The sequence below is a fragment of the Labrus mixtus genome, chromosome 1, assembly GCF_963584025.1.
Source record: "Labrus mixtus chromosome 1, fLabMix1.1, whole genome shotgun sequence".
NCBI classification, from domain to species: Eukaryota; Metazoa; Chordata; class Actinopteri; order Labriformes; family Labridae; genus Labrus; species Labrus mixtus.
The window spans coordinates 9,045,631-9,058,593 of record NC_083612.1 but is presented as its reverse complement, the minus strand read 5'-3'; the positions used below and the strand labels follow the sequence as shown (position 1 = coordinate 9,058,593).

At 41.7% G+C, this 12,963-nt stretch overlaps 1 protein-coding gene across 1 annotated transcript in view; it reads left to right on the top strand.

The window, feature by feature from the left end:
* The window catches only part of pacsin3 (protein kinase C and casein kinase substrate in neurons 3), a 34,850-nt gene that overhangs the window by 8,181 nt on the left and 13,706 nt on the right, over window positions 1-12,963 (top strand). The window contains 5 exon segments of the mRNA XM_061058710.1: window positions 8,390-8,490; window positions 9,322-9,478; window positions 9,652-9,887; window positions 10,226-10,381; window positions 12,049-12,255. Of these exon segments, the coding sequence (XP_060914693.1) occupies window positions 8,437-8,490; window positions 9,322-9,478; window positions 9,652-9,887; window positions 10,226-10,381; window positions 12,049-12,255 (810 nt within the window). The 5' untranslated portion in view covers window positions 8,390-8,436.

The following is a 12,963-nucleotide window of genomic DNA, read 5'->3' as shown; positions in this document are numbered from 1 at the left end:
CAATAGCAGAGGAGCTTATAGACTCACACTCGTGGCGGCCTCCACGTGCCACGATATGTAGATCCATGGAGACGGAGGCTGGTTGCAGGGGAAACTGTTGCTGTACATTAATCAGATTAGTGATCGTGGGTTTTCCAGTGGAGCTTATGAGGTCTGGACCTGCCTCTCTATCCGTCACTCCCTCAGCTAGTCTCTCCTCCTCCTCTTCACTGGCCTGACCCATTTCTCTACAAACCACAACTTGGATCTCCTTCTGTCTCTCTATCTCTCTGTACCATCACCCACCTCTTCAGCAGGGCCTTTATTACATGCACATATCTCAGTGTTGTGGATTCAATTACGTGTTACATGTTTCAGATCCCCATTGTGCGCCTGAATTGATACGTTTGGTTGATTTAAGGATGATACAACAAAGTCATAAACAATGAAATGAGTCACTCTGTGCATCTAATGTGAAATCACTGAATCAGCTCATATTTTCCCAATGTTTACCGTCTTTAAAAAGGGCTTTTTGTGCCTATCAGCGATTTCTATTCTGCTGTCATGCTGAAATAATCTGGTGAAAATGAGGAACATTACAACTATTTATTTATTGCATGGAAGCTTTTTCTTGTTTGGTATACCAGCATGCTTTTAGCATTTAGCTCAAAGCAACACCGTGCCTGTAAGGAAAGACTCAAAGAGGGTATAGCATGTGTGCACTCTTAGCTGTGCTAGCTAAAACAGAAGCTTGAATAGCGCTGCGTTTTTCATGCATATACCAAGGAAATAAAGGTGGCTTCAGGAATCGTTGTGTAAATCCACTCGTAACTGTTCTGCCACCGTGGAGGCAAACGCTCTGATGGCATTTCTCTGGTGAAGATGGGAGATTACTTTCCAATTTTAATCCCCGGTGCGAGCTGTGATTGGCTCAGTGTTGGGGTCAGAGGGGGGCACATTGTGCAGATCACCTGATCTTTTTTTTTTTAATCAATGAACATATCACAGATGGGAGGAGCGATAAGAGGTCTAGAACCGGGCTAAGGGTCAAAAGTAAAAGACAGATTTTCAGTTGAGTGGTTCTTTAAAAAGCAGGCCTACAAAACAACATGAGTACACAGCCTCAGCGCAAAAACACAAAAACAGTTGCTGTTTTTTGTTAATGTCATTCAATAGCTGATTCTTTATTTCGTGCACCAACACACTTCTACTTCAATTATCAGAGCTTGACAAACCAGCTCCCCTTGCCCTTTAATCTGTTGGGTTGCTGTGTTACAGAAACCACATCAGACCTCCTCCCTTTCCACGCTGTCCTTCTGTATTTATTGTGAATGCTTTGGGTCCCTGTTCCACTTTTAATTTTCAACACAGAAGTGGCGATCAGCATCTCCTGTCATTGCTTTTGTCTTCCAGTCTTTCCTGGCTTCATTTTCTTCCATCACTTTTCCCTTCTTTGAACGCTCCTCCTGTTCTCTGTCGGTCAGGCCTGACAGCCTGCTGCCCAGTATTGGATCAAGCTGTAGCCTTTGCATACCTCTGAATGGCTAAAAGACTCAGTCTAAAAGAGACCAGGCACTGTATGACACACACATCTTGAGACAAACTGTGAGGGACGATGTTTTTGAAGACGTTTTTTTGATGATTCTTGGGTATTTTCTTGCAGTCGGAGAGGCTCCTTCAGATGTTGTAAAAGTGGAATCTGAGTCAGTAGTTGTTCCCAGATCTCCAGGATTGTTTGACGTCCTTGGTGGTGTGTTTGTTGAGGGTGTGCATGGTTAGACCAATGGGACTGAACTGAAGTTCACGATCAGTGATGAGGAATGTAAACATCCTCGTAGAGCTCAGCTCACACAGAGCCATGGGAGGGATGATGGGTGTATCATGGATGATCCGCATGAATCCAACACTCAGCTGACCACCAGCTCATGCCAGAGGTCTAAGCCCCAACCAAAGGCTCAACTGATATTCTAAATAATGAATTGGGATCGCGTAGTCATATTTTCATCAGCATCTCCAAAACGTGTCTACTGTACGCTGCTAATATTTACTTACTGCCTGTAACTGGTCAGTTTGAGGGATGCCTCAATTCCCAAAATAGATTAATTGATTTAAATTTCCACTTTAACATGTATATCAATCAATACAAGTACATATAACGCTCATTTAAAAATAGTGATGTATATTTAACTGACCTATTTATATTTTACGTTGACTCAGCACATTACTTTAATGGAAGCTGCCAAAAGCCTCAGTCAAGGATCCCTGTTGTTTCTTGAAGGCTGCTATATGCAGTGCCTCTTGCATTTTGCCGTGTTGGCTTTTTGGATGTACTTTTGTATTTTGTCTTTTTACTGTCTTGTTCTGCCTTGCCGCAAAACCAATCAGCCTCTGGGGACAAATAAAGTTCAAGTTGAACAGCAAGAGCTGTACAGAATAAAGCTAGATTACAGAATGCTATAAAATCATATACAAGTTAAAAATGATAACAGTGATATAAATCCTGTTGATCACAGTAAAAAGAAAAGAGCTGAAGTTAAACCAAACATGCAGAATGTGCCGTTTGGACACTCTGAAGTAGGCCCAATGAATGTTGCAATTTTAGATTTAGAAATGTAGGATATGCTGATATTGTCGATGATTTAGGAGAGATTCTTTGGAAATGTATGAACACATTCAGAATATGTCCCTCGGTTGAGTTTTTGAAGTGATTTGTGACACAGAGCCTCTTCCATTTTCACGGTAATTTCTGCTTGTTGACAAACTAACCAGCCAATAGTTCACGCATCTAGTTTTAAATGTAGTGTGCATCGTTTTATGACTGAATGTTAACGGATATTTTAGTGAAATCATCGCTTTCACGAGTGGTGTAGACAACAGTTTAGTAGAAATATCATCTAAATCAGAGTAAGAGCTAAAACAGTTGTTATGACATTACTGTTACAGATTGATTCTTATGGAGAAAACAAAATGTTACCACATTGATGACTTCAGGAAACAAGGCAAATGCATTATATTATTATAAACAGGAGACATTTACAGTTCTGTTGTTTCTCTGTCATGTTTGCATGGTGTCTCCGAAATCGCAAATGAAACCTACAAGTTAGCTCTGCTGTGTCATCCATCATATGTTTTTACATGAGTTGTAATACATACTTTGACATAAATCAAAAAATGCAGGTCAATGTGTAGTTGTGTTGTTACTCTAGCTCTCCTGATCGCTTGAGTAGGTAGTCAGACTCGTGGTAGGTGGTACTGTTTGATGAACGACAATTTATCTGCTCCGCTCTCGTCGACATTGTGTTATTATTTCAAAATGAGCTCTATCTGTTTATTTTTGTCACTCAAAATGATTAAAATAATAAGGCTGTAAAAAGACCAGACTTTGTCTCTGTATTCACGTTACTGATGTCTGATTTGATTTTAGTAGCAGTAAGATAGTTGGCTCAGTTTGTCTTGGCTCCATTTTCCATTTTGCTTAAGAGTACTGTGGTCATGTTGAATTACGCTCAGGCTACTGTATCCAGCTAACAAGGTCTGTCTCAGACAGCAGAGAGTCTAATCCCTTCACTATTGGCTGTAGTTACCGTGTGACTGCTGAATACAAACATGCAAACTCACTCCTGAGTCTATCTCAGTGTGATCTCACGACCTAGCAACTAGAACATAAACAAACAGAAAGGTATTAAAGGTGCTTTACTTACCTTTGTGTTTAGTTAAATGTTTTCAGTGACCTTTAATAAAAAACATGATAAAAAAGGAGCACAATCTGAAATGGAAGTTTTCCCCTTTCTTTGGAAACCGGGTTATACTTAATTATTAATTATTATACTTAATAAATATTTACAGATTATTTACTGACATCTGAAATCTAATAACAAAGCTTTTTAGTTTTGCTTGTATAGAAATATAGAGGTGTGTATCGTCTGCATATCATTCTACCTGAATAGCATGCTTATGGATTATTTAAAGACAGAAAAAATCAGTGGGCCACAGGCTGAACCTTGGGGCACACCCAGAAAAAAAAATACCACAAAGCATAAAAAAAAGTATATATAATAAAAGAGCTTTGTTAAAATAACAAGAGCCTTAAACGACAGGTAGTTTCAAGAAGAACTAAAAGCACTGTCTTTAAAAGATGAAGGTTTTCAAAATGGAAACCATACCGTTTTATGAGCCTGTTGTTTTGTTAAGACTGTGTGCACGAACTTACTCTGCATAGTTTTTGTCTGAATTACAGAGAGTTGTGAGATTAAGTCCTCATCACCTGTTACATTTGTTTTATAGCTGCTTGTGTTTGACCATGGCAGTGTTTTGTGTAAGAATTGTGTCTGCTTTCTATCAGGGAACATGCAGCACTTTTGGTGTTGAAATCTAGCTCTATGTTGACTTTTTACTGTCAGCACCTGCACACCAACCAGCGGGATTTTACACATTAAAGCAGCAAACCTACGAGCTGTCAATGAGCCGCACCCAGATGCTCACACATGCATGCCAACACTCTGCTGTCCTGTAGGATTTAAGAGCAGTAATTAGTGATCCATGGTGAAGTACATTTTCTCATACTCTCTCATGTTCTGGCATGCCGGTGGCAGATACCGCTGCTGCTAGCATACTTGCCATTTCCTTGTGACACACACACACTCTGTGATATATTGCCTTCATCAGTCCATACAGTTTGAAGAAAAGATAACAGCGCTGATGTTTGCAGGTGATTAGCTGAGGTGTCTTGAGAGGTGTAATGTCCCATAGTGTTGTTGAACATCAGTGTTTTGCTAATCTGTAATGTCACCTATCGCCTCAGACACAGCTAACAGAAGCATTTCACAACTGCGAATACAAGCCTTGTGTGAGCATGTTGCACAAGTAGATACCACCTTTTGCATTCTTGTATCCTGGGCTTACTGTGGTGTTTATTTAGACTCACGCCCACATTGTTCCCTGAAGGTCACACCAAGCAGCATACTGTTCCTCTCTGCGTCTATCGTACCACCGACACGCTCAGAGAGCTCAGATATTCTTCTCTTATTTTGGGAGTGAGCTAGTTATCTACAGTGAGAGAGAACGTTGTGAAACACAGGGAGGAAGTGGAAACTCCTCACAGTCCTGTCAAGTCAAGCCTTGCTCTAAATCAGTATCTCAAACAAACAAAATTAAAGTGCTTTAAAGTGACAGATCTGTAAAAATGTATTTAAAAAATAGGTATAGCTTATTCTACTCTGCTTTAAAAAGTGTTCTGGGAAAATCTATGTTAGATACTTGTGTTTTTTTTCCATGTAAATTTCAAGCATGTTCACAAATGTAGTACACAGTGTTAATTTGGTAATACAAGTTATGACTATAAAGGTTCATTAACAACCTTATCTCTGTGGCAAAGATGAGACGCTGTTGAGCTAAAAATAGATCTTTTATAATAAAAACTGTGATGACACGTATGTTTTGTTTTCATTACCGCGACGAGACAGAACTAAAATGTTAGTGGTGAGCTGTCACGACTTCTTAACTGTCTGTCAAAGTATGAGAAACATTCTTGTAGACTTTTTTTCCCTCTAGTGGTGGGTGGCAGATGCCCTTGATCTAACCTGGGCATACTGGTGATGACGCCAAAAAGGACAGATATAGGGACATTATTTACAAATTCAATAGAAAGGAAAATGCACGACAGTGTAGCTGGAGATAAAAAAAAACCATTTCGACTTAAAGTTAAGACATTTTATTGACTAAAGCTCGACTAAAATCTTTTGTTGCCATCGACTAAAAGTAGACCAAAACTTTGAAGGGTGAACATGACTAAAATGTGACTAAAAGATTTTAAAGACTAAGACTTTAATCTAAAATAGCTGCCAAATCTTACACTGTACTGATTGCTGAGCTACAGATAGAATAAACAAGTGTTTGTCTCTTTAATATTTGTTTGTAGTGCTTTAATCCGATGTTTAAAGACATCATCTGTGTCACCAAATATAACCGTGACATACAATATATACCTTCTTGTTTTGCAGTAGAGTTTATAAGCAGGTAAAATACAACGATGACTGTACTCCTGTGAAGTTGAACTTGTGTAGCGTCAATCAGCGTTGACGATAGACAGAGTCGAGCAGCATGGCTCTGGTTCAGTGGAGACAGAAAAGATCACTGCTCACAGTCAGGACTGGAGGACTGGCATGCTTCCCCCCAGGTTGTTGTCTGGAAGTTAGCTTGGCCTTGAAACAGGGTTTTGTCCAATGGGAGTGCAGCTCGGAGGAAGTCGATGTATTGAGAAGTCGGGTCACAGTGAACTTTTCACAGGGTTCATCAGCAGAGGAGGTCCCCTCAGGACACAATGAGTGCAAATGAACTCAGTGTAATTTACCTTTGTGTTGTTAGATCGGAAAATATCAATACCAACAAAATGAATACTTGCAGTATGGATGGAATTATATTTGTTGCACAACTCAAAATGTTAAATTTAATAATCACCTTTACTTGATCTAAAAAGGATTGTGTTCTTTTAGACAATTTAATCTAAAGGAGTCTAAAGGCTTGGTGTTGAGTTTTTAGCCTCGAGCAGCTACAGTATATTGCCTTTTTTAGGACTCACTGATGGAGGATTTCCAAAATGAGTTGGGAGGAGAGACAACTACTCATAAACATAAATGTTAATTATTTATAAGAAAACTCCACGGGGCACCTTTAAGGGGTACAGTACTGGTCCTCTCAGAATTGATAATTGAGTACTTAAAATCTTAGTTTTGGATAAAAAGGGCAGATTCATTTCATAGTTCAACATTTCTTCTTCCTGTGAGTTATTATCTGGAGGATTCTCTACAAATGTTTGTGCATCTCCTCTCTGATGAATGAGGTCCATTGTGGAAGAGCAGGCCGGGCTGACACAGATTCCTGCCTCAGTAATGGAGCGGATGAGTGAGACAAGGATAACACACACACACACACACACAGTTCATTTGTGTTCAGAAGGAAAATTGGGCAGCAATGTGGAGAAAACAGGCCTGTGGGCAGAGAGAGAGGGGAATACTCTGAAGCTTTCTGTGTCGACTGACGTGGAGCTGCAGTTTGCCAGAGGCTGAAACTGTACGGCCGAGTACAGTCGAGCTGTGAGACTGGAAGGTCACGAGTTTGTGAACATTTCCTTAACAAATGTCTTTTAGGGAAATGTTAAAAGAAATGCTATCATTTGGAAGCCTTCAGTTTGGTATTCTGGCCGTCACAATTCTTCTTTTGGAGCTAAGAAGAAGAAGAAGCCGACATTCTTCATTAACGCCTTTTTGGAAATTCAGTTTTTACACTCCTTTTTTTGGAACATGCTACACACACATAGGCCAGAGAAAACATGCAAAAAACATGATACTTTGGACATGAACTGATGGCCTCGTGGTTAGGTAACGCCCCACGTACAGAGGATATTCACCTCAGAGTGGGCGGCCCAGGTTCAAGTCCAACCTGTGGCTCCTTTTCCCCACTCTCTCTCTCTCTCTCTCTCTTTCTGATTTCCTGCTCTATCCACTTTCCTATCCAAATAAAGACATTGAAGCTCCAAAATGAAAAAATGTAGATATTAAAAAAAGAGAGCACCTAAGAGGGTTTGATACCTTGCTCAAGTCCCTTCACCAGTGCTCTTAAAGTAAGCTGGCACCTCTTCAGAAACCAGTCCCAATTCCATACGTTAGTCCGTACAGGGACTTGAACCAACAACCCTCTGGTTCCCAACCGAAGTCCATACAGACTGAGCAACTGCCGCCCCAAGAAGTGAACATATGTGAGCGGTTAGCCCGGATAGAGGTCAGATTGGCTTTTGAAGGTCAGGTTACAGCTGACTGATTTACAGTCAGGAAGAAAGAAATAAGCTGCAGTGATGTACAAACACATTCTTATCATTTCTGTATTGATTTCTGCTGTGTAGTTGTTCAAATTCAAAATCGGGATCCAATGAAAGTGCCACACCTTTTGGAGAATTGTAGTGTGTAGTCCATATCGCTCTCGTTTAGCAACTTTTACATGATTTCAAAAGAGTGCATTTACAGAGTTGATCCTTGATTTGACGAGTTGAGCCTCTAAAAGCCCGGACGTGTCTGTCCCTGCCGCACAGATTTTTTTTTTTTTACATTTTTCCTTTTGAGAGAAAAACGGGCTTCTCTTAAGTTCTGTGTTCGGACCTAATGTTCATTACTTACTGGATTTCCCCCCGGGGATAAACAAAGTATTTCTGATTCTGGGTTTGGTCCACATCAGATTCTGTTGTTTCTGCTGTCCTCACTTCCCTTCTCTTATCCTTCTTCTAATCAGTGAAACATCATGACATGGTTACGTAACTCTGTCATGTGAAAGTGTTCCTCCTGTATTTTGAAATGTTCAAAAACCACTCTGATTTAATGCATGTTTTCCCCTCTCTCTCTCTCTCTCTCTGTCTCTGCAGTCTTTTTCATAGCCGCCATCATTTTGTGCTGTAAGTCCGACCCCAATATGTCTTCTAATGGGGACCTCAGCGAGCTGGGCAGCTCTGACAGCTTCTGGGAGGTACAGTATCTACACACACCACTTTATACCACAACTTAACCGGAGAGAGAGATAACTAGATATTTAGATAATACCAGGACTGATGAGACTTCATCACATTCATGGCTGCTTTGTCAAGTATCTTATCGAAATGCACACTTTAACAAGGATGGCTTCAAGTTAGCATTATGCTAACCTTCTAACATGCTTCTCTGCAGCAATTTAGGGTTCAGTGTTTTGCCTAAGGACACTTCAACATGCACAGAACCATCAACCCTGTGATCAGTGAAGGAGCTTCTCCTATTACTGAAACACAGCCACAGCAGCTTGTGTGACAAAATGAGTTATTAAGCTGACAACAAATAAGAGACAAATCTGTATAGTTTACTGAGTTATTTAACAAGATCAGATCCATTTAAACTCCATTAAACCCTGAGATATATCCCGACCTGGCTATTAGACGAGCTAAGAGGAGCATCTGTAGGTCAAAGCTGGCAGATGAGGCAGCATTTCAGTGTTTGTTGTTTAAATAGCGACAGAGACAAAATAATGAGTCCCTGCTGACTGACCGCCGGCTTCACAGCCCGCCATCTGGAAAAACTACAAACCTTCAGCTCCACTCACTCGCTGATCTGTCTGTCCTCTTTCACTCCTCCCTCTATTTCAGTGTTAGATATATCATCAGGAGTCTGCCAAACATCCTGCCGGGTCGACATGCTAACATCTGCCACAGATTATTATGTTCTGTTATTAGCATGGAAGTGACATGCGTTGAAGTGACACACCAACTGATATCAGTTTAGTCTGAGTCGTTAGTTTTATACTGTACCTGTGTTTTGTGTTCCTCTGCAGCCGGGGAACTACAAAAGGACGGTGAGGAGGATAGACGATGGCCACCGGCTGTGTAACGAGCTGGTTAGCTGCTTCCAGGAGAGAGCAAAGATAGAAAAAAGTTATGCTCTACAGCTCAGTGACTGGGCAAAGAAATGGAGGGGAGTCGTAGAGAAAGGTGAGGAGAAAAAAAACATGAATCATATGGGATATAAATACTGCAGCAGAGCATTCATATTCAGCAAGTTAAAAGAAACTACATGTCAGTATTGACAGGCATTTAGACAAACCGACCACTTGAAGGATCTGCACTGAATGGGATTTTTGTTTAACAACCGTTTCTTGTCTCAGGTCCTCAGTATGGTACGCTGGAAAAAGCGTGGCACGCCTTCATGCAGGCGGCCGACCGACTCAGCGAGCTGCATCTGGAGCTGCGGCAGCGGCTGGCCGGCGAGGACGCGGAGAAGATGCGAGACTGGCAGAAGGATGCATTTCACAAGCAGATGATAGGAGGCTTCAGGGAGACAAAGGACGCGGACGACGGCTTCCGCAAAGCACAGAAACCCTGGGTCCGCAAACTGAAAGAGGTGAGGGCTGCTGGAGGGGTCTCTTAGGTCAGTCAGCGGCATGTCAGTGATCATGATCAGCTCAGATGTCCCTTGGCCAACAGGGTACCTGGGAGTCCTTTTGTCCCATGTCTTTTTCCTAAATAATCATACTTGTCAATAATATGTTAAATGTTTAAAAGTGAATTAAGCTTCTCATCAGTTAATTCCATCAAATATGTCGGCAAGCGAACAGGACTCCAGTTTAAGAAATGTAACAAGGTGTGGTTTGTGTAACTGACGCTGTATTGATTACAATAGCCCATCAAAGAGTTTCATTGTGTGTGTGTGTGTGTGTGTGTGTGTGTGTGTGTATCAAGGTGGAGTCCAGCAAGAAGACCTTCCATCAGGCCAGGAAGGAGGAGTGGACGGCGGTTACCAGGGAAACGCACGCCAAGGCCGACCCGACCAAGTCACAGGAGGAAGTCCGCAAATACACGACCCGGGTGGAGCGCTGCAACCAGGAGACCGAAAAAGTACAAAGAACACACACACACACACACACAGACAAAGACACACACACACACACACACACACACACACACAGTCCCCAGTGGAGCTCCTCTTGGAGCAGTCTGGGTGTGTCAGCGAGTCCAGAAAAACATACCTGTGTGTGTGTTTTTGACTTCTGAAGCATGACCAGGCTTGCCTCCTCCGTTCTCTGCACAAACTCAAAGAGCTGCAGGTCCTGAAGAGGGAAACGATCGACCAAAAACAGGGAAATCCTGCGACCCAAACAACCGAGAAACCAAACAAAGGACGTGAAATCCAATATCATGAATCATCTGGTAGTTTCGGGGGGAAAAAGGCCTCCTTTACTGAAAGGGTTGTCAGATCGTTTCCAGTTCAGTGGTAACAAAAAGTACCAAAGCTTTAAAAAAAACAACTGACATATTTTTAACCTACCTGTGCGATGAGCAAAATAAAGTTCAGGGGTAGTCTAGTGAGGTGAAGAGAGTTTGTGTTTGTGGCATATTTTATTTTAAAAGCCACTCTTAGAACCCACCAGGTATTTATCTGTCGACCTTGTATGCCTCTGGGAGTGATGGCCAACGATATCCAAGAGAGGATCGCTAACAGCACTAACATGCAGATAGCTTTTTAAAGATTAAATTAAGATAAAATGTCGCTTGGTGACCAGATGTCTTCTGGGATTGCATTATAATTCTCTTTGCTCTCCACACAAAAAGTTTTGTGGGTACAGAAATGTCACTGAATGATACTAGTGAAGCTAGAAAATGAAAAACCACAACACTTCGGATACCAAAATCCAGTCCTGTGCTTGCAATCTGTAAATATAGATCATTAGTTAGGTGCATATTACGACTGGGGATGTGATCAAGAAGAGTCATAAAGCCCGGTGCACACTGTTCGATTGTATAGAATTGGTGGCGGATTGTCAGCTCACACTGTACGAGTGAATCATTTCTGTCGCACAACAAAAGCTCACAATGTACCACTTGAGAGCGCACACTGTTCGAGTGAAATCCGGACGGGAGCATTCACAGTTGTCAATAGATATGAGTATCAGTTGTTTCATATGCACGCCTCAGTTATGCTCTCTCTCTCTCTGTCTCTCTCTGTCTCTCTCTGTCTCTCTCTGTCTCTCTCTCTCTCTCTCTCTCTCTCTCACACAAACTCAGAATCACCAACAAACACAAGCTTACTGGCAGTGAAGTCAAAACAAATACTCCCTGTTAACAACAAATTATTTCATGATAGGAGGGGGGAAGATGGATCAAACAGGCATGCCTGCTGATGCCACGTTGATTTCGGACACTGTCTATCCGAAATCACTGTGTTCAAAAACAATCAGGAAAAAAAGTCCCAAAGTCGGGATAGTGTGAGTGTGTGCAGTCGTAGAAACGAACGACTGCACACGCAAGACGGGCTGAAATTTGTCCTGACTTAAAAACCATTCTTTTAAACCAAACTCAAAAGCTGCAGCTGTAATTAATTGACTCTTGTATTAAGTCGTTGGCCGTGTTTGTAAAGCCCACTAACCGTGCAGACATCACTCTTAATATTTTCAAGCCCTCTGTAGGCGGAAGCACAGGAACACTTCTTACTGTATTTGCAGGGTGACTGGTTTGTGCAGTAGCTAAGCATGTGGTCTCTCTGTGTGTTTGTGTGTGTGCTTCAGGCGAAGGATCGCTACACAAAGGCGCTGGAGGAGCTGAACCGCTGTAACCCTCGATACATGGAGGACATGGAGCAAGTGTTCGACCTCACGCAGGAGGCCGAGCGGAAGAGGCTGCGCTTCTTTAAAGAGCTTCTGCTGGACATTCACACCCACCTCGACCTGTCCAGCAAGGAAGGGTAGGACAGACCTACACACACACACACACATATCTTCACAAACATCAGACAAAGAGAGAGGGCGATCATTTGATTTATGGTCGATGACTCAGGACGCAGGCATGCAGATCTCTCAGGGTTCAGATGTGTGTGAGCGTGTGTGTGTATGTACACAGGGGTTAATAGAAAACCTTCAGTGTTGTCCATTAACCAGTGACCTATTTGTTCTATTTAAACATGCTACTGTAACCATGGCAACTGTGATTGGGAAAAGTCCTTCAAGATCTTTGTTTAAATATTGGACAAAACTGTTGTAAACTTTGTGAAGACGAGACTTCAGACGGTCTGTGATGACATTTGATTGGAAAAGTCATCGCTTTGCTATTATTTTTAAGACTAATTTGATTTGTCTTTTGTTCAGTAGAAAGACTGTTGAGGTTCTTTACCTGGCCCCTCTAATGAAAGACCACCTGTCCTCTATCAGTGACCTCGGTCCAGACTCACAAACCGGAGTCCTCACAAACTTGACTTTATGGAGTCTCCAGTTACTTGAAGTGAATTACCATACATGTAACGGCATTTATAAGAACTTCAAACCCTTAAAGGCTTAAAGGTTCGCATTCTTTCCTTACGTGCCTTTATTTGTGTTTATTATTTGTGTTTAGATGGTGTTTGGTCACTGAAATCATTCCCCTAAATAAAAACAAGATCAAGTAGTGAATGATGTGTATGATCAACTGGGGGTGCAGATAGCCTGGCG